General features: G+C 37.3%; 1 protein-coding gene across 3 annotated transcripts in view; it reads left to right on the plus strand.

Moving 5' to 3' along the window:
- Positions 1-27,892, plus strand: part of ZCCHC7 (zinc finger CCHC-type containing 7) — a 117,010-nt gene that overhangs the window by 56,353 nt on the left and 32,765 nt on the right. For all 3 annotated transcript variants that reach the window (XM_084305626.1, XM_084305628.1, XM_084305627.1), the window contains exons 4-6: positions 22,622-22,665; positions 23,952-24,077; positions 25,837-26,007. In XM_084305626.1, coding sequence (XP_084161752.1) covers positions 22,622-22,665; positions 23,952-24,077; positions 25,837-26,007 — 341 coding nt within the window. The remainder of the gene's footprint in view (positions 1-22,621; positions 22,666-23,951; positions 24,078-25,836; positions 26,008-27,892) is intronic.

Genomic DNA, 27,892 nt, shown 5'->3' on the forward strand with positions numbered 1-27,892 from the left:
GGATGGTGCTGCTACTGCCTCATGGGTTGATAAAGGCAATGATTTTGAATTTTCCTCTGTTACTTGCTCCTCTTAGGCTGCAGCCCGATGTTACCTAAATCAGTTTTCCCTCAGTTGCACATCCTCTTCTGTCTTTGGACAAACAAAGCAATTACGTATCTAAGTATAACCTGAATTTCAGAGGGAGTCCTTCATTTACAGCAGTTTCAAAGCTTTCCATCCCCTCATGCATTGCTGTGCTCCTGGCACAGTCCTGTGGAGTGTGGAGTGACAGGCACTGTCCTGTCAGGCAGCGGGGTGCGACAGGCAATGCCACCACACGTATTTGCCTGCCTCCCATGAAGCCAGCGCTCCTCATGGGTGGCACTGGGTTCAGACTGCCACTTCGAGGCAGCCCTATGGCCGTGTTGCACATCTGAACAGCCTGCACCATACCACTGAATCCATCACCCAGTTAACGTGGCCACCTGCTGAAGGCAGCACAGGCTGCCGCCTGCACCCCAGCTTGCCTCAGCAGCTTGGGAAAGATGTCAGGGTTCCCTCAGAGCCATGGTGTGTGTGTGCTTGGCAAGGCTCAAGGGTAAGGTGGGGACAGTGGTAGCACAGGCTTGTTCCTTCTTGTGTTGACACCATTACGCTGCCTCGGTTGTGCACAGCGAGAAACGTGCAGGCAAGCTGGGGGGTGGTATGGCGTTCTGCTCGGTCTTAACCCCCAGGGCCCTGTCATGGACTCCTGGGCCCAACCACAGGTCTCCCGTTCATTTCCAGCATGCTCTTGCTCATTTCACAGGTGAGCTGTATCGGTGGTTACCTCTTCTGCTGGCTTTACATCTGTCATCTTTTAGTTTCACTTCCTCTCTCTCTTTTAACAGTTCAGACCAAAGCTGCGCTGACTTCTGCATCTTGCCAGTGCTGGGAATCCCTGCAGCTCAACCGCAGAGCCCTCGCTGGGGTGACTCGTGCCGAGCACCTTTGGCACTGGGCTCATGTCTGTGAGGACCATGCGCGCCTGTACCTGCTGGTGGGCCAGCGCTTCCCAGCTCACCTCCCCACCTTGCCTGCTTCTGCTCCTACAATCTTCCTCTTTCCCAAACATGCCCCCTTAGGACTGTCTGAAAAACATCACCACACAGTGCCACCCTCCTCTACCATGGTCCATGCTGCAGATTGCCAGGGAGCCTCGTAGAGCACTGTGCAATCTGTGTGGTGACTGTGGCACAAAATGCAAGTTGGTGTCTCTGGCCAAAATGGAAAAACACTGAGGAAATAACAAAAGATTTGTAGTTCTGTCCGTCTGCTCTTTTCATTTGTGTCTGCTCTTTTCATTAAGTGACCTCTAAATGTAAGTGCACTATGCAACCACTTTGTTTTGTGAAATACTGTTGAAGTAATAATCTAAAAGTGTTTTCTTATTACCCAGTTTTAGATACAAATTATTACCACAAAAATTTATATGTGAATTATGAAATGAAGATGGATCTACAGTCTCAAGAAAATAAAGTCTTGATGACAACTGATAAATGATGTTCTAGATATTGTTTTGGTCTTATGTATAATGGAACATATTGATTTGGATTTGGGGTTAAGCACAGAACAAATAACAGTTTAAGCCCCAGTTAGGTCACGTATTCATAAAATTCGTTATTTTTGTTGGTGACAGTAAGAAAAAACACTTTGAGCATCTCTGTTTTTTTAACTGTATTTTTCATTGTTGTGAATACCGTGTGCATGCTATTTCTGCTTCTCTTTTATAGTGACATCTTTGCTTTCTGGTGCAGCTTTCCTTTTTTGGGGTTATCCATCTGCATCGCAGATACTGGTAATCCACGGTCTAGTCTTTTCTCTTTTTACTAGCCAAAAAAACACTTTGGCATCAATCACCAAGAGAGATAAAATGATAAGGAGAGTTCATCATATGCAAGTAATACATAGTGCCAAAGTAAAGAAACAAATGCAGAACAGTTTTATTTCAGTTGAGCTTTTTTTAAAAATACTGAGTTTTTAAAAGATATCTTGAGTAAACCAGGTTTTGTGTCTGTAGCTTAAGCTGCTACTGTGGATATTTGTTGCTGTGGATGAATCAGCAGTTCATACAATACTGTTTTCTGTAAATCATTAATCTGTTAAATAAAGTGTAAGGTTAGTCGTTTCTGAAGAATTAACAGATCTTGCTTGGGCAATGGAGCAGTGGCCTAAGTACCAAACTGTCTTCAGATGGTTTAGAAATCAGCGAGCCCGCAGTGAGTTGAGTCTGATCTGTGATGCTTGCTGGTTCTTCTGCAGGATCTTCTGAGGAGACAAAAGTCCATGAGGGCATATGCATTCTTCTGACTGTAAATGTATGCCCAAAGCACTCGGTTTGTTCTCCTGTGATGCTCTTCAGGGTGTATTCATTGCAAGAGGTGACAGCAGGAGATACTATCAAGCACAGGCCGGAGATCTAGCTTTTGTTTTCCCATTGCAAACTGTAGATCTTATTCACAAGAACAGATTTTTCTTCTCTGTATCACCCCAGAATTTTTAAGAGCCTCTCAAGTGGTAGCTTCACTCATACTTGTGTTTCTTTCAGGAATTCAGCAGATACTTAAGGAATGGTCACTAGAAAAAGCAATTGCCATAAGTAAAGCTTTGACTTTAAAAAGGTTAGAGCTTTAGTGCTCGTTGAAGATGCCTTATTTTCTGAAATATTTTGAGAACCAGGCACCATACAGTGTCTGGTTTGTCTTGGCTAATTATCCATGTTGTGTATCAGATACACATCGTTTTATTATCTTCCTGTATGGAGAATAATCACATTGCTGCTTCTTTATGTTGCCCTCAGTTTCCTATTTTTGCTGAAACAAAATTTCTATTGGTATGTTTACAATTTGTTAGAGAAAAGTGACCGTGCTGTTTCATTGGTATGGGGAAGGATGCTCTTAGTTCTTCAGTAAGATTTCTGAGGAGGATTATACACTTAAGACATAAAGCAAAACTCTTTTCCAACTGATCAGAGTTTGTTTTTACTTTTTGGTTGGTTGGTTTGTTTTGAGGTAGACTGTAATATCAAAACTATATGTCTTTAATTATGTAATCATGATACTATATGAATGAAATAGGATTGATATGTCACTTGTTTTAATAAATAGCTTGATGTTTTATGATAACATTTTTAGAGATTTTAAAGAGTTTTTAGAGTTTTTTTTAGAGTTTTTCATGATTTTATTGCAGTAGCACACCAAATCTCAGAGATGCATACATCTATGTTTTGCTTACATTTCTAATGCATTCCAGCTGCAGAACCTACCATTTATATTTTCAGGTTATATGGCTTTGGGTTTTTATTGGACAATTGCTAATACAGTCAAGGAAATCTTACTTAAAAACAATACAAAATAAAATAATTTGGGTGATATTATCCATAAACACAAGTCTTTAAAATAGCTGGCTGTTGTGGCTCATGTCTAGCATTAATGTATAAATTCTTCCAATTATACTAATGGAATTCTAGTCCCAGACAGCAGCATTTTACAGCACCATAGCAAAAAGCAATGTCTGAAACTAGGAATGTCTCTAAGTTCTTTCACGTTCAAGCAAAAATGTGCTCAGCAAAAAGAAATGTAAATTTAAGGAAAATCTCCAATTTCCTATTCTATGCAAGGCTTTGATTTTTTGCTGACTCAGGCAGTAGGGTTGACACTGGAGCTTCTCATTTCATCTGAAATAATCACTTTTTACTTTGGAACAGTCTTTCATTTTTTTGCAGCACTATCTTCTGAAACAGTCCACTTTGTATGTATGAATCTGTTTTTCTCCAGATAACACAGAAAGTAAAACTATTAGAAACAGGTTCCCATCTATTACTTTCTTGAGTGCATAGAGAAATACTTATTTTCAGTGGTGCCCTTTTAGGGACTTTACTGATGGTTTTTTCCACCTTTCAAAAAAGACAAAAAGAGGAAGAAGAAAATACATCTGTAGTCTAAATTGACTGCGCCAAATAAAACATTAAATTTCAATAGAAAATGTAAAAGAAATATAGTTAATGTTAATAAAGCTGTCAGTAAAAACCCAATTGCTTCAAGAAATGTGCCTGAGCTATTGCTGCAGCCCATACAAAAACACATGCTAGAGTGGTGTCTGGGAACAGAGTCTCTGGAGTCATAAACTTTGCTTTTTGGTTAAGAGTGAGTATAGTTACTTGTTCCTTTATATCTGCAATAGTTAAGATTTAAGACATGGCAGGTGGAGTTTGTGCACAAGTACCTTGTGTTTGGCTGTACAATTCAGCAGCCATAGTTAGGTATTGCAGGAATTCTTTTTAAGGAGGTTAATCTAGACAGGTGCCTGTTTTGGAAGCAGGAAGCTTTCTTGGAGGACGCTGATCTTGCAGGTGTGCAGTGCCAGTTGATACAACTGGCCCCATTGAAAAGAGGGAGGTTTTACAGGGGCACAACCAGAATCCTAACTGGTCATTTAGAAGCGAGGTTGCTGTACTACAACAGTACAGTCAACATATTCTGAATGAATAATTCTGGTTTTCCATCCACAGCTCTTATGGTATACCTTGTTCTGTCTTTTAATCCGTGTGTAAGACCCAACTGTGTGCCTACTCGGTGCTGCAATAGAGCTTTCTGTAGTAGTGCTTCATTCGAGACTGACTGTATGGAAAGCTCCAAATTCTGGTTCAACTGTACTTGTTACCTATGTGAGACCGTGCTGGAAATACAGTTTCTCACTATTGATTTTGATGGTAGCTATTGCTGATATGACCCCATTTCTATCCTCCCCACCCCACAGGTTAAATGCTGCAACTTCTTTGCTAAAACGTTTTTTTCTTCTTTGGCAATAGCCACCTTGTTTTGTGTGCCCGAACCAACCGAAGCTGCAAGTCTCCTGTCATAATTTTGTCTTAAAAAGTGCTTTTTTTGTATCCTCTTTTGTTCCTGTTCTATGGCAGCTGGTGACTTTTACTCCTTTCAAATGCTTTTGTCTCATTTGTGCCTGCTGTAACTCAGTACACGCTATCAGGGTTAGGACAACTGCCTGCTTTATGTTTTTAAAGGTAGCATGTACACGAAAATGTAATGCAGATAGACGGTGTTAAAGGCAGTGTAAGAATGTTTTGGGGGTGTAGTGAAATCTGGTGGACAGTCATTTATTTAACAGCATATGACAATCTGATTGCAGTTGAGAGAAACAGGTTATATAAATGGGATCAGGTAGTAGTGACTCAGTAGTGCTGGCGCCTGTGTAGATCATGGTTCAGTAAGGATATTAAGTGTACTTTATACACAGAGACTAAGCTTGTCAATAGCTGATGTTATAATATAACACAATCAGAGTTTCCTGATGGCTAGGAAGCCAATGCAGATTGCATGATTTGCCCAATTATTATTTTTTTTTATCCTTGAAAAGATTTTCCCCTTGTAATGATTTCTCCTCCGAGAGGATTGAGAAGAAGAGGGTTTACACCATGATACTTTGTACAAACACCACCAGATTAAGCATTTCTGATGTACTTTGAAGGAAGTCTCTTCTTGTCCTCAGCTGGATAACAGATATACCTTCACAGATTTGGGAAACTGAACAGTTTTAAAGAAAAGTAAAATGTTGTTAAATTTAGCATGAAAAATATTGATGTGATTATGCAGGTCTGTTGTAATCCTTCCTAATATGACAAAGGGCAGGTTTAATACTTTTTGAAATTTTCATGGGGCCCGTCTGATGTGCTTGCTTTCCCAGTCTAATTACTGCCAATTTGGGGGTTATAATAAAATTTTCCCCCAGAGCTCACTTTTTTACCTTTTTTTTTTTTCTTCTTCTTCTTTTAAGGCTTATTTTGTGTATAGATTTCTGATGTTGCATTTTGTTTCTCTCTTCTTGTCACTGCTACTGTCTAAATACCTTTCTCCCTGGAAATAAAATTTGTAATCATCCTCTCTACTGTTTCACTCTGCAGAAGGCCCTTCTGTTTGGCTTTGGGCTCTTCAGTGGAGATATCTTATGTAGTAAGGCATTTCCTAACTTCTCCCTTGTGATATTCACATAATAATTACTGTGTAGTTGCCTGGGCAAATGTTCTTGGAGCTGTCTTGGACGACACTCTCAGGTGCTGACAGTAGATTTTAGACTTAGAGTCCATGTTACATTAAGATTCAATCTTGCTATTGCAAGTCTTTTTGAAGCAAGAATTTAGGTAAATGTCCATTAGAACTATTTATTCTTTTTCACAAAGGTGTATTATATATTCCATAAAGCAGGTAGGTTTTTAGTATACCCGTGGAAACAGTCACCTTTCACATGGTAAGTGATTAAGGTTTTCTCTAGCCAACAGTGTTTTTGTCGTTTGTGATTTCATACTTCTACCTCTAAAGTGAGCTTTAATGACCGGAGAGATTTCACAGAGACCTTCAGCGGGGAGCACTCTTTCTTTAAAAAACTTCTCAATTATTACTCCTGTCTTTCCTTATCCGCAAAATTCAGTTTAAAAAGCCTGAAGTAGCGAATGATATATCTACTGTTCTTGTCAATGTCATGGCCTTGTGTCGTGATGTTGAAAGGTATCTCCTCAAATTATTGTTCTTCGGTAGTTGTTTCTTTCGGAGCAGGCCTGTTGTATAGCTATTTGTTGAACTGTGTACCTACTGAATTAGTCAAAGACCTGGCTAAAACCATTTTTTTCTCTTCCTCTTTACCCCTCCCCCAGACTAGCTTTTGTTATGTATTGGCTTGCTAATCCTTGTGTTGAGCAGTATCAGACATCACCTTTCTTGGGGGCACTTAGTCCACTCTTCCGCTTTCTTTGTCAAAGGGCTCCCTTAATAGGAGAAGTCAACAGGGAGGACAAAAGGGATTGAAAGTTGTATTTAATCGGGGTCAGAGAGGTGGTGTTCAGAGTGACGGGCCCACAGGCAGGCTGGCCTTTTATGCTTTCCGACGCAGATGGTCCCAAAGCATTCAGCTAAGTGAAGAGAAAGCTGCCCAGTGAAAGCTATTGTAGGGCAGCATCGTTACAGTTGAGAAGGGTTGCCAAGGGTAACTGGAGAGTATCACCAGCATCCTGTGATCACTAGTCTGTGCCATTGAAAACCTTAGACCGAGGATTGCTTTGGGTTCCTTAGCATCCTGATGCTCGTGCGTAAGCAGCAATATCTTGTGCTACCTTTTTAAAATTTAATATCATTATTTTTACTTTGAGGCACATAAACTGTAGAATCATTTGCATTTCTTAATTTCAGAATAGCCATCTTCTACAAAATGTACAGCTACTTGCTTTAGAACATATTGCTTTTCTTCCCCTGGGGAATAGTCTATTAATATTTGAACTTGTTAAGATAACACTGTATTTACAGAAACTTAATTTTTTAAAATTTGTCTGAGTGCAAGAATAACGGAATACAAGAAAAGAACAGGAAAAAAAAAAAAAAAAAAAGGTTATGTTATTCAACGCAGATAACACCTGCAGTCATGTGAAAAAGCTTTGGAAACTGTGCCCAAAATAACCCCAGGGGATTACTACAGTGCCTTCATTGGTCGAAGCAAATAGTACATTGCAGCAGGTAAAATGTGTTTGTGACAAAATAGCTGAATGTTTTTTTTTGTTAAACAGGAACCCTGCTGCTATTTGTGTTGTTTTCATTGATGCCACAGATGTCCAAAATGATAACTGTACTTTAGGTCTTGCATGAAACACCATTTGAAAGTGTAAGTATGTGTGTAAACTTTCAGCAAATGTGCCTGGTGCCCTGTGAGGAGATTGGCATAAAAAATGAAGTTGGGGCCACACAGCAAGCCACGTGTATCAGCAGAACGGTATGACTAGACAGATAACATTCTGGGATAACCAGGTCTCAGTTTTCAGGCCCTGTCCACAGTTGGGACCGATCTCTGCTTGGCTTGTCCAAAAGGGTGAAGGTGCTCCCAAGCCAGGCCTGCTGTTTGATCACCCCAAATCTGCCCAGAAGCAGCTCAGCCTCTGGTGCCATGCAGGAAGGACACGGTGCTCTGGGAAGGGTCCGGAAGGGGCTTCGTTCAGAAGCAGCTGGGCCACCCACCAGTTCCTTCACATCAAGGGATCTTCAGCTTGCTTATGCGGCCGGCTCTGTGGCTTATTTGTTCTGCCAGAGAAATGAAAGGGGCGGAAATAGGAGGTCACAGTCTAGCCTTTGTTTTATTATTTATGTTTTCACACAGTCATTATTAGAATGTAGTCCTCTGCAATTTACCGTGGAAGGATCATAAAACTTCCATCTATGCAATGTCAATCATACAGGGAGTCCTTATGCAAGTTACCGACCTACTCAAAATTAGCACAAATTTCAGTGAAGTTTCATGTGCACTTCATAAAGTAAATGGAGACTTAACTAAAAAAGCGGTCATTTTGTCTATTTAATCACTTAGATAGTTTTTTAACAGAGAAAATACTGTATATGATTAAGCAATTCATATTTTCCATTTTGTTTCCCCTGATGCAAATGACCAAGATACTCCAAACGAAGCATTCCCCTTAAAATCAATAACAGTAGTGAAATCTGATTTGGATTTCATGGGCCCTCCAGTTCTCCACACTATTTGAATATGAAATAGTTTCCTCTTTGGCATTTTTTTTTCATTCATTGTGTGGCAGGTGGAGGGAGAGTGAATATGGATAAAAAAAGTATGTGGAAGAATTATGTGTCATTTTTATTATGACACAGAGATTGCAATGGAAGATTGCAACACAATTATGACACAGATTATGACACAGAGATTGCAATGGTTTTGCAGGATTGCATAATGGCAAAAAAACTTGGAAGTCAAAGTATAATCTTCATTATAATGAAACAAAAATAATGAAGGCTGGAGGCAGGTATGTAATTCAGAGAGCATGTCATCAGAGACAATGGCAAAAAAAAGGAAACGAGTGTTTCTACAACTCCTTAGATATGTTCTCTTCAAGCAAGCAGTTAATTTATCATTCTTTATATTTCTAAGAGAGGGAGGCAGATTTTGCACTCCCTTCTGAGATTAATAGTAAGTAGATGGTCCACTCCTTTCATTGATGTTAAAAATTGCAGGTGAATGATAGAAAATTTTGTTTAAATAATTGGTTTACTTAGGTGCATTTCTGAGGAATACATGGATTTCTACTTTTGTACTGTATTTTCATTTTCTAAAGTCATCTCAGAAGTCTCACTGGATAACAAATTCCAGATTATTATTCTCCTATACTTCCCTTTGCACTTCTGAAAAAAAAAAAAAATAAATAAAACAAAAATCAAACATCTTTTTACCTGCATTATCACTAAGCTATTGACACAAGACTAAACTAAAGTAAATGTACAAATAATGCATTTCATATATAGTCTTCACATTTTTTTGACAATTAATGTATTATTTTCAAATTTGTACAGTAGTTTTTTTAAATGCAAAACATATTTCTGAATTCTATTGCACTGTATCTTCTGAATCACTGATATACATTAAACAGTGAGACTAACACTAGCAGCCAGGAAATTCTTCATTGCTAATGTGACAAGGACTTGAAATAAAATTATTTGAGGTTGTTCTTAGCACAGTTCTTAACTGCCACACATTTTAGTATTTTGCTGCCTTTTATCCTGCCTTAATTTTAGAAGGTGAGTACATGGGAAGAGTATTGTAAGCCTGTTTTTTAATTGATGGTGTATATTTGGTTTACATGCATTCAGTGTCAAAGCCAAACCTTCTGATAATTTGTGGCCACCAGAACTAGGCATGTATGTAAAATGATTTTAGAATCAGGTCTCATATTCTTTGTGTGGATTAGCCCATTTGGACTTTGTTATGGACATAGGCTAGTGCAGCTCTTTCACTAATACAATGAAATGCAATTTCTGACCAGCATAGTCTCTGCAGACAGCAGTCCCTAGATTGGTCATTTATTCCAGACAAAATAATTTCTGCATCCATAGTTTCTTTTAGGCTTAGGTGAAGACATCTAGAGCATGATTCATGACCAAAACCATAAGTGTGGCTAAAAAAAAAAACTTTTATGCTAAGGGCATTTGGTAGCCTGATAAAACAATGCCAAATACAATCTGTCAAGTATGGCTACCATTCCATTAGAAAGATACGACAAATAAGACAGGACTACTGTTTGGCCCTTTGCAAAGCTTCTACAAGCATTAGTACTGCCACTCATGCAGTACCCCACAGCGTGCTAGTCCTGTGCAGTACCTTTGATAACTTGCTGAAGATGAGAAGGTAGTTATGAGTTGTCTTCTGTTTTCTTCTGTAAAATCTATTTGGTCTTTTTTAAAGTTGTGTGTGAAATGCTGCAGTCCCCACTCACTAATATCTCTGACCAGGTTTGTCTCATGTTTCCACTTCTAAGCTTTTCAAGACTGTATTAGAGATAGAACTGATCTTCATGAGATCTGCAGTGACTCAGTTTCCCAGTTCAAAGTGTATGCCCAAGTGAAGGGTTCAGTCTCAGACATGACGTTTTGTTTCTTTTTTTGTCTCCTTCCTCTATACTCACAGTCTAACGAAAGAAGGTGGGAGTTAGAGAGAGTGTTTGTATTATTTGTTTTTAAAGGAGCAACGAGCTACCACACTGCTCAGGAAATTTGGGTGGTTGCACATTTTAAATGAGGCATTGATAATTTTCTCCAGTGATAGGACTGGTTATTTTTTGTGTGTTGCTAGGTAGAAGCAGAATCTGTCTCACAACCAGCCCTTTAATCATTGATTCAGACATCCCTTGCTTTTAGGCAGAGAAATGGGGAAAATTTGAATCAAAGATTTCAGAAATTATTGCTTTGACTTGCAATATGGAAAGTACATTCAATAATTTTGCACAGTAGAATCATAACTCTACTGCAGTGATCAGTGTAAGGGACTTTCACTTGATGTATGTAGGCGAGATTCATTAGTCTTTATCCAAAAGAATGACTTAAATCACAACTTTAAAAAAAAATCATCTTTCACGAATTAATATAGATATTTCAGTCCCATACATGAAGTTCAAGCTGAATTAAAAAAAAAAGCATAAAATTTTGTTTTACTCAAAATATAAATGATTTTTTTAAAAAAATAAATAAATAAACACATACAAACTGCTTGGAATTTTCCTAAAGTAGCAGTAAAATGTTAAGAGTTGCAAATACTATAAATTCAAGTAGGAAAAGTCCACTGCCAAATTCTCATGTCAGGAAAAGGTGTTATTAAAAGTCTGTCAAAGTCCTAGTTTAAAAATAATTATGTACACCTTAACTATTCAGTACTTCTGTTGTCTGATTCATTTTCAACAAAGACTTGCTAAACTCTCAGAGTTTAAATGGTTAAAATCACTGTGAGCTCTGCTTGTTCTCATGCAACTATTTTATATCTTGAACGCATCAACATTGCGTTCACAATGTGGGAGTACTTGAGCTTCATCCACCGAAGATATTATGGTCCAGGCACTTCTTTTTTGATCTTGTGTTTATTCACCATTGGTTATTTATCCAAATGGAAAAGTTGAATGATTTTTAATATGCTTTTATAGAACAAGGCTTCTGAATTTTGGTACAAATTGCTTGCAGTACAATTATGAGGGCAGTAAACGCATCCAGCACAAAATATAATTACACTTCTTTTCACTATAGGTGTAAACTAGAGCACAGGATATGTTATATATCTATGGTTATATAACTATGGTTCTAGTTTAATGCTTGTTGGTTATTGAAACGTGGTTAGTAGTGCATTCAGAGCATATGTATTGCTCTTGTCTAATTACAGTTTAGTGAAAGTTTAGTTTACTTTTCCTCTGACTTACGTTACACGTCCACAGTATTACTAATGATGCATGGGTTTAGAATCAGATGACATCATTTTCGGTGTCAGCATTTTCGAGTAATTCCTACTCGAATGCTTTAACCAGTCCTTGGTATCTTAAACAAATTATGTCTCTATTTTCAGACTCCAATAATCCCAGGCTAGTATAACACACAAGATTTTACTTTCTTGGTTGAAAAATTCACGGCCACTTTACTTTACAGCTGAGTGTGTGGAAACAAAATGCATAGATAGTCTGGGAACTGGAGCCACACTGACCAGTTCCAACAACTCTCTGAAGCCCTAGTGAAATTGCGGATGAGGGGGACATATTGTCAGAAAAGTTCTGCAAACAGTGTTTGGGGGTGTTGATCCTGTCTTTTCTAATGTGCTTTCCCTGCGTGCTTTATGATGGAATTTTGTGAAGGGTTGCAATTCTCATGGACCTTAATTATTTGAAAAGTTCATTATGTTAGAGAGCTCTAAATTTTAATAGGTCTGGAAGAAAGTTGTTCTTCCTAGTAACATAATTAAAGTACACTTTGGTTTTGGTAAAAGTAAGAAGGTTTTTCTTATTGCTATGGTATCATTTTAAGGGGAAAAAAAAAAAACGTATGGAAATGTTTCTGGAGAACTCCATGTTTTCTATTACAAACAGAAGAAAGATGTTCCAAAGAATTCCATCACAGTTATTTTTTGTGTTCCCAAGAAAAGGATGTTTTAATTTCAAATGGAACAAGGTATACCAAAAAAAAAAAAAAAAAAAAGTTCTTTTCCTGTATTTCAATCTCTGCCCATTAAAGCATGATATAAAGTATGAATCCCAAGGCGTCCATAGCATGTTAGTACTGTTTGGTACTGTTAATCTGAAACACTTACAAAGCTTCGCAGCTAGTTGAGAGCAGTGTGTCATCTTTGCCAGGACAAACCAAGATTCTCCATGACAGTGACTCTCAGAAGAGCCAGAACACAATCTTGATGCATGCTTACAAACCCTGAAGTTGTTGAGATGACTTTTTAGTCTCCGTGGTGTGAGAGTGTTTGTGGTGGATGCTTTTGGATATGCAGATCATAAAAGCTTATGAAGACCAAAGTAAGAACAGACTGTTAAACCCATAAATTTTATTCTCATAAAATAACTGCATGTTTTTACACATCAGCATTAGTGCTTTGTTACTACTTGATGTTAAGTAGGTTTAGATTGTTACTGGATCATTTCTCATGTCTTAATTTTCTTGGCAAGCATGAGTTTGAGGAAGACGTAGTGTGGAGGGCAATGTAGTGGCCAGGATGCTGTGTATACCTCCTTGATGGGAAACGGGGGTGGAGAGCATGAGAGAGGAGGTGGAGTGTCTTAGAAGGACCTTTTGGTGTATAGGAAATCCATGAACTGAAATTAATCTCTGCAACTAAGATGCATTGTATTGGTTTCATTATGAATATTTTTCAGGAACTCCTGTATGTGTTTTCTATTCCATGTTTGTGATAATCTTTAGAAAGATCAAAAAGAGGAACTAGGAATATAAGCAACTGGATTTTACCCATTCCAGGTCCCCATGTTAGCTTTAACTCAGACTTCATTTTTGCTTAGACTAAATGTAATCTGCAACGTGGTAATGATCAGACTCTTCAGGATTTCATCTGCAGGTAAAGACAGTGCAAGCATCTGTCATGTTCTGTTCTAGTTTAATATTTGACTGTTTGTAAATACTTCTGATGTCTGAACTACCTTTAAAAAACAGTGGGCTTTTTAGGTAGTGTTAAACTTTAGTACAAGGGGGTTAACACTTCCAATTGTATCTTTAGAAGTTTTGAGACTTCTCTTCCTTCATATTCATGAAAATACCACTTAATGTGTAAGAGTTCAAAAACATGAAAAGTTATAGCGAAAGTCTAAGTCCTGTTATGTTAACAACCCATGAATTACTTCTCTTACAAACAGTGGAAGTGCCAAATCAGAGTCAAACCACAATATCCAATTCTAGTGATATATTAAACACTGCAGAGTTCATCTGAATGCTCTGAGGAAAAGAACTGCCATCTTAGGAGCTATTCCAGCCTAACCACATCAGCCCTACATCATCCTCAATACACCACAGCTGTTCCTTTTGTGTTCCAAGAGGTGTTCTTTTTCCACCTCACTGCAAGGGAGGCTTGTCTGACCTTCAGGGTGGGAAGAAATTGGGATGATTTAGCTTGTCTTTGCCAAATGGGCAAGCTATCAACGTGAATGAAAGTTGAACCTAAATACTTAAATTCTAGCCTATACCCAAAGATTGGCAATTGCCCTGAGTTTAAATATGATCTTTTTCTGTGTTAAATACTTTTTAAATTTCATTTTAAATTCATTTTTATGTAGAAGTAGAGACAAGAGCCCAGTTTAAGTTTTGTTAGTTTCAGATACTTGTTTACATGATTGTTCTTCACACTCAGGTATTTATTTCCATATTTCTTCTGACTAGGAACATCAAAAGAGACATGCTATTTTGCTGGGATACAGTTGGTCTGTTGTGGTTTTAGGTCTGTGCTTCAGTTGAAGAATGAGTGAATCATTTCCAAGGAGTTTTAAAGCTGGATACCTCTCTATTCTGTAGAGAATTGTGATGATGCTACCACACCTCTTACACTGTTTTTTTTCAGACACAGTGACTTTACCATAACAGAGACCACAAGCCTCAGTAAAATCAGGCTTCATGGATTTCTTTTCACCTTTTACATTTATATCTTCTTTATTCTCTATTGGTACAAAAGATGTGATATATTGCCAAAACGGATTCCCAAGTCTCAACAGTTGATTTTCTCTTAAAACTGTACTGCAGGTGACCAACAGTACTCTTCAGGCTCCGGTCCTGGACATGAGCCGAGTTCCAGTTTAGCTGACTGTATGAAGGAATCTGTAAATATATCAAAACAATGTGTATGCATTGGTTGGGCTTCTGGAATCTTAATATTGATGACTACAATAGATACCACTCCTTGAGTACTGATTAAGAGATTAAGATCCTGCATGCTTATTCAACTGCCAAAGCCTCCAACTTCCCTTATGACTGCTTCTTTGATGAAGTTATGTATTGCCACTTAGAAAGTCTACTGCATGATAACAATCACTTAAAATACTAAAATAGTCTTGGTAATGTACTACAGAATCAGCTCCTGACATCTTATTGATCCCATAAGAAATGTCAGAGTATCACTTCCACTGAAGCTAAAGCTATGCACAGTTTACAGTCTCCCGTGCTCCTTAACCATATTGCACAAGTTTTACCTGCAGTCAGACATACGAAAATTTGTTGGGGAGGGAGATTTACAGTGGAATTTTTTTTGATACTGGAGTGATTATTGCAGGCTTGTTGTCAGATGAATGACAATAGAAAATGAAAATGGTTATTTTTATGTTGAAATTATATCTCAAAATAAGTCTTTTAATGAGTAATTTAGAACAGGATAAGGCCATATTTTTTTCGTCAGTAATCTATCCTAAAACTTTGCTTTATTTTATGGCTTTACTTCTGATTTTATTTGTGTATGTGTTTTTTGGTATGTAATCCTGACTTAGCATTTATTATTTTTCTTTTCAACAAGGATTGATGGAATCTAAAAGGCATTTAAGACAACTTAATCAAACAGCAAAAAAAAGGCTTTCACTTCAAAGTAAGCTGCTAGTCCTTAGTGCTTTTCAGCCATATAGGAAACAGTCAGAAAGTGAATTCTTGATGTATCCAGTCGGAACAATAGATTTGTGTTCAGTCTTTCCTTTTCTAAATTAGAAATCACAGTACAGACATTGGAATTTCTAAATCATATATTATACCTTATTCAGTGGTGGGAATAAAATGTTCATGTTTGCCTCCTTTTCTCTGTTTAACTTTGACTGCTGTGAACACTAGGAAGAATAAAACTGCAGCTTTTCCTCTTCTTCTTCCTCTTCTTCTTCCTCTTCTTCTTCTTCTTCTTCTTCTTCTTCTTCTTCTTCTTCTTCTTCTTCTTCTTCTTCTTCTTCTTCTTCTTCTTCTTCTACTTCTTCTTGTTCTTTTTGTTCTTGTCATTCTTCTTCCTCTCTTTCTTCTTCTTCTCTTTCTTCTTCTTCTTCTTTTTTTTTTTTTTTTTTTTTAATCTATTCATTTTATACTTTTCAGACAGATTTCTCCCTGGGGTGAAACAAAGGTTAACTGAAATTTCCTCTGTTGTGTACCTGAACGAATCAGCAGTTTGAGAAGGAAATCCCATTGATGGGCAAAGAGAGTGACAGGCTCTATTTAAAGAATTCCCCCGACTGTGTGGTAGACGAACCATGCCATGAATTTAACTGTTCCTGTGGTCCCTATAGTTGTACCCACCAAAAAGAGAGAAAAACGTACTTTGTTCCGCAAATGTTGCTCTAAGCTTTGAAAATCATGAGCCACTGAGTTTTGTGAATTAACATTACTACAGTGGTCAAACCTAACAGAAGCAGTATTTACAGCATAATACAGAAAATTATGTGTACTTACATGTTGGAAAGGGCACACTATGTATTTATATTTTAATGTGTGCTTGCATTTTAATCATTTGTTAGTATTCTTGAGGAGTAAGATTTACAGAATTGCATTATCATTTGCTTATTCACTGCACACTTTATTCCACTTAGTGTGTGAAGCATCTTACCATACATAGTTAAAAGAATGCAAGTAGTTGATGTAGGTGCGAAAGGGCATAAGCTTAGAAGAAGGTGCAGGATTTGCCATTACAGAAGTTGTGTTAAGAGTTCAGCTCTGCAGAAAAGAAATACATGGCTGAAATGCATGGCTGTGTGGCACGACTAACGTTCAATAAAAATGCTAATGTTTGAGTGATTCTTGTGTTTTTAAATATCTGCTTTAAATATGAAAAGCACACTTCTCTGCTTGATCACATACTCTTAATTCACACTCCTAAACTTCATGACCTGTGAGCCTTCCTGAAAATCGCAGCTTTAACCCTGCCATGGGCCCCAGCCGAACATGCTGCCTAGGGATTATAAATACCATGTTATAGCCCCCAACCGTCAGACTTTTATTCTCTGGCTGTGACAGTTAAGTCTTCTCCCAGGGGTAGTGGCTGCTTAAGTTTGTTTAAAGTTACTTTAACAGGCTTGATTTCTTGGTTGTCATTGTTTTTTCATTTATGCAGGACTTCCAGATGTGTGGATTACTTTTCTTTTTAAAATGGGATAATCTTTTGACCAATGCTGCTTTTGCTTGAGTCAAGATCTTATGTTTTAATTCATTTCAAAATGAGTTGAGTTTTGTTGTTTGTTCACTGACAAATTTCCAATTTTGTGATGCTTTTCAAAAACATCATGATAGATTAGAGAAAGGTTGCTAAAAAACAAGATTTCTGCTATTTTCTTACTGCATTTATATATATGTGGATATATACACTGCATAAATATATATGCACTCACGCAAAAGATATCAAGGGAAGAGGCAGCAGAGTCTCTCCTCGTCATTCGAACTTCTGTCAGTAATATCAAGCAATTTCTGTGGGGGAATCTCTTAATCTCATGAATCTCTCTTAATGCTTTTTTTGTGCTAGAGATATTGACATGTAATCCATTATAACAGCAGGTGCCTCATTTTTAAGTAAAATTCTTACTCATTAAATAAAAGTTGAGAGGTTCCTTAAAGTGCCTAAGAAAAATACAGCAGTAAATTCTGTTCCTTCTGCAGAGTGGTTAAATCGAGAAACTGGATGATACACACAGGATTTCATCCACTGTGGCCTCAGTGTGTCACAGCTCTGGTACCCTGCAAGAAGTTGTCTGTGTTTGGATGAAGCTACCAGTGACTGATAAAACTGCAAGAAACCTGAGCTTTTGATGTGGAGCCACACCTGGTCTCCCAGTACAGTGCTTTAAAATCTGCTGGTTGCACTGCAATCATCCAGGCTGCCAGGCACCCTCACTCCAAACCAGAGCAGTGTTTTAGTGCACCATGTACCTGGGCTGCACTTCATTCGGATGCAGTTTGAACAGGACCTTCAGGCAGCGTAAGGAGGACCTGCTCTGTCGTCAGGTCACACTTAGTTTTCAGTGCCTGCAGAGAAAACATTTACTTCAAAAGATCGTGTGGCATGCGTGTATATAAAAATTTATTCATACGGGTATTTGACTGCATACTTGGAATACATCTTTCTAGAGCAGAAAGGAAAGTGCTACTGCGTAGATATTTGAATTTCCTGTCTTTAGCAAAATTAATGAGGGGAACAAATTTCAATTTATGTTTTGGTGCACTACTAACTTCACATGATCATTCTGTGTTTTTGGAAAGAAAAATATGAAACTTACTGTGATAGATTATATAACAGTAATACATAAATCACTTTGGTTCAAATGTGAACAGGATTTTTCAGATATATGTAAAGTATTACAATGTTAAATACTTCAAATTCTAGATCATTTCTAGGGGTTGACGTTTTACATTGTTATTTGTTACTCCAGTAGCAGCCAGAAGCTGTGTCCTGACATATTAAATATTGTTCAGAGAGAAGTCTAAAACAGTCCTGTGCTGTAGAGGTCTTATAGTGCGCTTGTATTAATTAGCAGTCAAAATCCAATTTTTGTAGCCCAACTTTGAAATGTGTTTGCCCTTCAGGCTGCATACCATACTGTCACAGATTGAAAAACCCTGTTTCAGTGGATTGATCATAAAATACAGTAACTAAAATACATGACTACATGTGTATTCAAATTGGAAGGGAATGGAAAAAAACACTTGTCTTTACACTTTAGGAAAAGGTAGTGTTTTGTTTGCAAAGTTGAATGTCCCGGCTCTACCGTTTCTCAGTGTTATTAAATGTGGTAATAAAAAAACCTTTGCAGGGCAGGCTGAATTTGTGCAGAGAACAGGACCATGTTTTCTTCTAGTTCTGATGAATAGAAATAAATAATAGAAAAGTGTAACTTTTGGCAGAGGTGAAAATCTAGGCAAGGCCATCCACTCTGGGTGGGGCAGTATGTCTGGTTGCTAGGACCATCAGTGGTACAACAGATACAGACATTTTCTGAATAATTTGCTGTTTATTTCCAGTCATTTTTTTTTGTTCTGTTAAAATGGGTTGTTACTCTGGCAATTCCAGTTTTTGACTACTCATCGTTTTCACTCCTCACCACCTCTCCCCTTTCTGGAATGAAACAGAGAAAGCTTGAATGCATATTGAACAGTGGTCGTAAGTCGTAAATCTGTCTTCACGGTGATCCCTGCTCTGAAATTTACATTTTCATGCTGGTGGAGTGATACATGTGAATCTTAATGATCTTTGAAAATTTTTCTTCTAAATAAAAGCAAAGTTGTTGCTTACTATTCATCCTCTTGTAAAGGGATGCAGGATAGCCAAAGTGTAGTACTTCATAAAAGAAGACCCTTGCAGTTTTCCCCCAGCTTTCATTTTAATCTAAATTGCATTTATTTTGTGTCCTGTACATCATTTTTTTTCTAGCCTCTTTTTTCCCTCATCTTGTTCCATGTTCAGCAAATTGACAAAGCCATTTCTTCTTCCAAGTGTAAAAATAAGTTCATATGGCAAAGTCAGTTTTATTTCTTCAGTTGCAGTATCAAGATTAATCTCAGTCAAATTAATTAATTAAAAAATCTTTCTTAAAAAAGAGCTTTTAAAAATGAAGATTTGGAAGGATAATATAACAATTAAAAATATTCTGGGAGGGTTTTTTGCACTCTTTAAATACTGTCTGTTTTGTGTCTGCAAAATGTGCAGTCTCTTCACAGAGCAAGGAAAGTCTTGACAGAGGTTATCTGAATAGTTTTTAAATTGCTACTTCACTAAGGTGCTGTAAAAAGTAGAAGGCAAGTAGTCATAACCTCATTTCTTGAGGCAGACAAACACCCTGTGTGTGTGTCTGAGAAAAGAATGAAATGCTTTCACATTGTACTGGCTTGGCCTTGGAAAACATCAGGTAACAAGTTGCATCGTACTGATGTTTGCTATATTGCGTAATTTTCAGTAATTAGCATATGAGTTTGTTTTTTGTCAGTGCTTTGATCAAAATTACATTCTTAGTCCAAGGAGAGGATCTGAGCCTTCTGGTTGAGGTTGTGGAGTGAGCGCAGAAGATGGTCCCTGAACATCTCCCCTGGGCACTGACAGAAAGACATTAAGTTATGACATATGTCCTCATAGGAAGAAGTACTGTATCTGTGGTCTTAGACTTGTCCTCTGTATGACTGAGTATCAAGGAGTTAAACGTTAGAAGTGCTACCCACCAGGAAGAGCATAAGACAAAGGAGTCTCCAACAGGCTGGCCGGTATCAGCGCTGAAAGCCAGGAAGAGGGCAGAAGGACTGATGGAGGTGGCCTGGTCAGAAAGCGAGCTCAGACATACTTACAGCACCCAAAGACTGTAATTGTGTTTGGCACTGGTTAATCCATCCAACTAAGTAGAATTTATTTATTGGGGGGGGGGGGGGGGGGGGGGGGGGGGGGGAGGGAATGTGTTTGTCAGTTTGAGCAGTGTTTCATGAATTTATTCCACGATTTTGTGCCAGACAAAATACTGTGGTCAATGAGAAAAATCATTGCAAATACTTGTACATTGTCTCTAAAGAAAGATTTCAGGTTGGTTGCAGAAACATTCTTCTTCCTACGTTTTCTAGTCTTCAGCATTTCTTGTGACTAAAAATAAAGACTTGTACATTCTGTTGTGAAATAGACTTAATTTGGGGGTAACCAAACATTTAATAAAGGCAGATTTTGTTTTGATGTTTCATTCAGCATTAAAGCTCTCGTATATATTTGTTAATTTGAGCAATTTTAGTTTCTAACACAAGGAATTTTTGAGTCATGGTTTTCCTTGGGACGCTGGGAATTTTGAAAGTGAAGAAAAGAAACTTAGTTGGTTTGTCCTTAGAAAGGACATGTCTGATGATTAACAGGAGTTAATTTGCTGGTAATTTTGATCTGTAGCTTGTCAACCATTCTGCATATGGCATTCACAGTACTGATTTGAATTACAAATATCTTTTTCTTTGTGAATGAATTTTCTTAATAAGCTTCCAATTAATAAATAATGCACTGAAATATATCAGTACGTGTGTTTCTGTACTTTTAATGAGTAGACACCAAAAGGCCTAATTTTCCTTTGGGTATATCCATGAATAGCTTCCACTAAAGAGAGCTGACACAATGCTACCCCTTCTGTCCTCTCTGTTGGAACCCAGACAGTCTGGAAGAAGTGGTCTCCAGGTATATATGGACAATAACATCTTTCATTATGGTATCTCTTGTTATCCTGAATGATAGTTGGATGAAGTATCCATGTAGTTCTTCATTTGAGTTTTTGCTCAGCCACTTCCTCTGTGTACCGTGACTTAGATGCAACACATCACTTGAATTGCTTTACATTAGGCCAGTTAAGTTATTGGTAATGTCTCAGTGATGCTTATGACTGTTGATATTAGTGAATGTTGCAAAAAAATATTTTAGAGTGTTGTTGAGAAAGGAACAGTTATTGTTAGTCATGACTTTTGGATGAAGAACAGCAGCAAACAGGTATTGTGCTCTAAAAAGTATTTGTATGTTTAAGTGACATACCTGGTATCTAGATATTGTGTTACATATTTTATTTATTGACTTTTTCCATAAAAAGAGTAAGACATGACATTATGGATTGTATTATTGTAATTTCTAATCATCTGTCTTTCACTACAAATGAAAAATTTTAAAAGACGTTTAGACGTAGAGCTTAGGGATGTGGTTTAGTGGGGATTGATAGCGTTAGGTAGAGGTTGGACTCGATGATCTTGAGGTCTCTTCCAACCTAGAAATTCTGTGATTCTGTGAAATACAATCAAAAACAGATTTTTTTTTTTAATGTTTGTGATTCTTGATGTTGTTTTGGTGACACAGAGATGCTTCAGATTTATGGTGTGGGAACAGGATAGGACACTTGGCATTAAAAAGCCTGCAAACACATGGAGTTTATTTACACACAAGTTATAATTGTTACTGTAGAAGTATAGGTAAAGCAAGTACTTCTGTTGACATGAATCCTCTGTTGATGATAAGAAAGATACTGTGGTGTTACAGCTGTCTTTGCACAGCAAAAGAAGTAAACAGTGTTGACATGCAGAATTTTTAAACAGCTCTAACTGCATCCCTATTCCTTTAGCTTTTTGCCTTTTATTTTCTTTTTGATTTTTTCTTTTTATTTCTGCCAGTTCAAAGTCAGTGTATGAGAAGGTTATAGTGTGACAGTTGTTAATTCAGTGTGTCGTCCTGATTTATTGCACATTACCAAACCCTGTTATGAAATAGAGTTACTTACATTACAGTTGCTGTGGTTATGCATAAAGTCATTTTGGCATGCAGCAGTCAGAAAGCAGTGCTGAAGACACAGATTTTTTGAATTCACAAAGTATATTTTATGCTGTGTGTTAAATTCTTGTTCCATATGCTCCCACCCAGTCAGCCTGAGGACTTGAGCTGGCCATGCCCATGAATGAAGTTATAGATAACTGTTTGGAATGAGAAGCTTTAGAGTCCCTGACTCTGAACAAATTAAAGCTTGCCTGAATTTATTCCTGGGGGGTTGGGGGGTCAGTATTATGATGGAGGTATCAAATAGTATAGAGGAGTAAGAGGAAAAGGATAGTGGCATCAAATATAGTCCACCTGATAGCTGGACCTATGCTGATTTTAAGGTGAATCAGATTTACTGCTGAGCAGGTTGATAACTTTTCTTTTCTGAAAATAGAACAAGTTTTCTCCCTTTTGGTACTTTCAAAGTCTATTATCACTTCCAATAACTGCAGTAATCATAATGTTGAACACATTATAGAAAAAATTTCCATGCAAATTAAGTATAATTCGTTGTACTTCTGTTTTTCAGGGGATGTTGATGTGGACTGGTCCATCAGTAATAAAGACTTAGAGGTAACACAGAGAACCAAATTGTTCCATAATTGTTATTTTTATGTTTATTAACAAGCAGAGCAAGATAAACAGGATTGGAAAATCCATCTGTAGTTTTTATGTGGAAGTCTTAAGAATGTCCTTCCAATGGCATGTGAAACCTGACCTACCATTTATTAGGAAGACGTTCACTTCTTAAAGAAGGTACACAAACAGTGGTGGGAGAGGATGAGGGGAGCAAGAGCTCCTCTGCAATGAGGAACTCATCAGTTCATCCTTTCCAGTCTCTTCACAGTAGTTGTTTCATGGCAGCTAGATCCCTGTTCCTGCAGGTGTCACCATAAGTCTGCCATGGTTAGTTAGTCTTCCTGCAGTTCCAGCAAAAGGAGTCAGCTCAGTCGTTAGTACTATTAGGCTGTAACCTGAGGCATTTGTGTAAGGTGTGATAGTATCCAGGAAGAGTAAGCTGCAGCTAGGAGGTCCGTCTCCTGATTTCTCTTTCCAATGTTCAGAAAAGCTTATATCAAAGATCAGTTTAGTCTGAAAAGGACCTCAAAATGTCGTCTTGTCCAACACCCCAGCTTAAGCAAGTTGCCCAAGAGACATCATCAAGTGAAATTATAATCTCTTTCCCGTAAGAGAACTGGTATTTTGCACCTTTTCCATTCACTTGTCCATAATCTTTTTTTCCATTTTTAAAAATTAGATGCTCACTAAGCAATAGGGTTTGAAGATAGAATTTTCAATTCTGTCTGCATAAACAGAAAGTATGTATGAGGTCATTTGAAGAGGGAGGGTGTTTTCCAGCTTCTCTTTTAACTTCTTTTTCCTTTTTTAAATCATTCTTTACAATTGCAAATTGCAGATTTGGTCTAGACTTGTTTAGCATTGTACTTTGTCCAAGAAGCTTCCCTTAATGTGTGCCAGGGAACTTGTAACTTGCATTTGCAATTAATCTTAGTTATATTTGCATTCTGGGAAAAATTCCAGTTCATCATGAAATAGCACAGTGAGTAAAAGTGTCTCAACTAATAAAGTGAAAGCAAAATTTCATGGCTTTAGTTTTAAACAGCAAAAAAAAGCATGTCCTGAAGTGGAAGTTCAAACAAGACAATAATTTTTCTCTAGATGATGCCAGTTTCTCTAGAAGAAAATTATCTAGTTCAAACCTGGATATGCAAATTGTATTTGTAAGAAGTTAGATTCCTAACTGAACACTACCAGCAGTGAACTTTATGAATTTCTAGCAAACATTGTGCCATAGAATCTCAAATGATAAATACATTTTTCTGTTTTTGTCTCCCCAGGCACAGATCTGTAACTATGCAAGTGTGAGGCGTACAAGTGTGCGGTACTACACAGCTGAGAAAAATGTTACCTGCAAAAATTGCAGTAGACCAGGTCATTTGTCCAAAAACTGTCCTGGTCCAAAGGTAAATGCAATATCTTAATTGCCTGTAGATACAGCTGTTGTTTCTGATTCTCTTTTCTGATTGCCATTAGAAGATTTGCTTCAGTGGTTTGTTATTTCATTGCTCCAAGTTGAATGGTAGCTTGCACAAGATCAGTTTCCTGTATAAAAATAACTGGCTGTTTTGTGAAGGTGATTACTTTATTTAGTTTTTATAAAGGAAAAAAAAAACATGAGTACAAACAGATTAGAAAGAGAGTTAAGTACAAGGTTTGTATATCTTTTTTATACTGTAGAACAAGTTTTAAGAACTAAAATATTTTTAAAATTTATTTCAACAAGAACATTAAGGAATCCAAGAATCACCCTTAGTAAACGAATGAAAACAGATGTCTGTATAATGAACCATAATATGAATAATGTTAAAAGTTACTGACAAGATAAAATTACTTTAAGAAGGTTGGATAGATGCCAAATATTTAAAAAGTTTGTCCATGAGTTAGAGGTTTAAAATTCAATCGCTATATTGTGAACAAGTGATAGCAGTTGCAGGAGGGTCTGGATTTATCAGTCCCTGCAACAAAGCCTGCAAAAATCCATACCTCATTCACTGAGGATGCTACCTACACTGAGATTTTGAATATTGACATAAAGCAAATTCTTTGAAAGCATGTATCCTGTGACTACATCCCAGACAGTTGAAACGGAGTGAAGGTGCACTCCATCACTGGAAAAATTGTCTTTAAACAGATAGGGCTTTGGTCCCAGAGTACTTTTTACGGTTTTATATTTGCCAGTCCGAGAGGCCGTCTGTGTGTATTTGCATGAGTCACAAGGCATGGAGCTGAGTGGTTGTGGTAGGCTGATCCTGGCCAACAATTAAGCCCCAATCCAGCCACTCACCCACCCCCAGTAGGATGATAGAGAGAACTGGTAAGGCAAGAAAAACTCATGGATTGAGATAAAGACAGTCTCATAGGGAAAGAAAAAAAATCAAGAGATGCAAAGGCAATGTCTACTTTGGACCTCCCCATGCCCCCGTGCCTAATTTTATTGTTTATCATGATGTCATATGGTAAGGGGCATGTCTTTGGTCAGTTGGGGTCAGCTCTCCTGGATGTGCCCCCTCCCAGACTCTTGCCCACTCCTAGCCTGCTGGCTGGAGGTTAGTGTGGGAAACAGAGAAATCCTCAAAAGCTGTGCAAGCACCATTCAGCAACAGCTAAACATCAGTGTGCTATCAACACTGTTGTGGTCAGTAAACTAAAACACATCCACATATGGGCTGCTTTGAATAAAATTTACTCCAGCCAGACCCAGTGCAGTGGTCTGTAGGACACATAATATCTGCAAACAATTCCAGTATGTTGTGTCACATGCTGTATATCATGTTCCTATGATACACTTACACTTTTCAGCTTTCAAGAAGTCTCCTAAAAGTGTTCATACAGAGTACCAAACACTTTTTCTCTGAGTGAAATACACTTTCCAATTTAATGTTAATTCTTGCTGTATTCACTGAGCAAGTAATTCTAGAGAATTTAATATGTGCTTCTGATGTTATGTCCAAAATAATAAAGTACTGGGAATCTATGCAGTTTTTCACTATTTATAGTTCTCCTTCACTATAGTTTCTCTGTGTAACAAAATTTCTATGCAATTCCTGGTAAGCATTTAGGATGATTTCTTCTTCATTTCATCTTTTGTGGAATTTTTGTTTTGTTTTATGTAATCTTTTAAAATGTACTTACTTAAGATACTTCTTTTGTACTTCTCTGTAGAAAATTCCCCCTTGTTGCCTGTGTGCAGAAAGAGGTCATCTACAAAACACTTGCCCAGCACGGTTTTGTTTGAACTGCTGTCTGCCTGGCCACTATTTCAGGGAATGTCTTGAGAGAGCCTATTGGAATAAGCACTGCAGTCGCTGTGATATGAAGGGGCATTACGCTGATGTGAGTATAATCCATGGCAAACAACTCATTCACTATTGTTTTTGTATCTGTCAAGAGCTGAAGTTACACGAACCACAGTTATTTCATATTTTCTTTCATTTTATAAAGTGCATATTTGTATAAACTTATGGAAGTATTGTACCTGGTATCATGAAGGGTGGTCCAAAGAAAACTGGAGCATTGGAAACACACAGTCTTTAATTTACTTTTGTCCAGTTTTAGTTAGGGTGGTGAAAAATGTCTATTAATATGGTTTTGTACTACTCATCTCTTTTAATAAAAGGATTTTAAAACCTAGAAAGTGCAGTTCAAACATTTTCAATGTGGTGGTTTTAAAAAACAGGGGAAATATGCAGAAAAAATGTATTCAGTAAATGGAGTGTTTAACACTTTATTTTACTCTGCATGGAGAAACATTGAAAATATTAGCAGCAGATAAGGAAGAGAACATTTCTGTTGAACAGAAAGTGTAAGGAGGTTGAAATTAGGAGATATGTATTGCTACAAGCATGCTAGACAGAGGTAAAGAATAGCTCTGATGCTCTAACAGTTCCAGATCAATGACTTTACTATGGTCACATATTCATCAATGAAAAAATTATTAGAAATTTAAACTAAAGTCTAAGTGGGTTTGGGAGACGTTTATAACTGTGTTGTGTTTTATATTGCAAATGTCCTTTATGAACAAAATGGAAGTGGTACATTCTATTTCTTACGCAAGTAGAGATGAATAAAAAATTTATCTGACAGTAGCTTGTAGGTATACATGTCTACAACCGTATTTTCACATCTTGGATTAATTTCTGCCTGTTTGTCAGTAGAGTCCTCTATTATTTTTGAACATGCAAAAAGAAAGATAATGATGACATTAATTCTGTATCTAATTCCATATCTCTATGAACAGGCCCTTATATACATACTGTAAGAGAACTCATAAAGTAGTGGAACAGTTGAAAAATTGTTCTAAATACTTCAGTATTAAAAGGAAAATATTGATAAAAGCATGGAACGTCTACAGTCTACTGATGTCTGTTTTAATCCCATAAGAACCACACTGATGTTTTCCAACTTCAATACTAACACTAAAAAACCAAAATTCTCTTCTTAGACCAACGTGGCTCATACAGCTCATCTTGGGTGGGCACTCTGGTCCTGTAACCAGTCACTCTACTTCCTTTTTCATATTTTCTTACACTGCTGCTATGTCTAAGCATTGGAGAGAAAAAAGTACTTGGTGCAAATGATAATCCTCATACTTTACTTAAAAAAACAAAGGCTTTACTTAAAAAAACAGAGATGTTATCAACCTTGCATCTGTATTCATGGTAAAAATGTTTCCACCAGTTGGGAATATGAAAGATCTCTTTTCATGTATCTATGAGATACTTGCTACAAGACTGAATGTTCATTTGTATTTCCCATCAGACTCTTGACTGTGTGTTTCAGGTTGAGCAGCAAAATGGGAGAAGAGTTTCTATTTATTTTGTAGAGATGTGGAGCCCTGTAAAACACATGCATTCTGCTATTGTTATTTTTAACTGGGCATTCAAACTTGTCTTGGATAAGTGAGTGACTTTGGCATAAAATTAGCTATAGACATTTTAAAAATGTTTGAATATTTTAAGGATACTGACGTATACTAAAGGTCATTCAGAAAAAGTATATTCTCTACACAGAAGCCTAGATGGGAGTGGTAAGGGCTTGGGCATTTGCCTTCATTTGGGTGAGACTTTTTCCTTAAAACTTTTACCATGTAAATGGTGCCACTATAGAAACACATTCTCCACAGCATGATCTCCCTTCTCAAAAAACATCTCTTCAATTCTTCTGAATGCATTTTGAAAAAAGAAACTAACTGTTGACAGTCTGCCCAAAAATATTATTA

This window comes from Netta rufina (assembly GCF_964035555.1).
Source record: "Netta rufina genome assembly, chromosome: Z".
In the NCBI taxonomy this organism is placed as follows: Eukaryota; Metazoa; Chordata; class Aves; order Anseriformes; family Anatidae; genus Netta; species Netta rufina.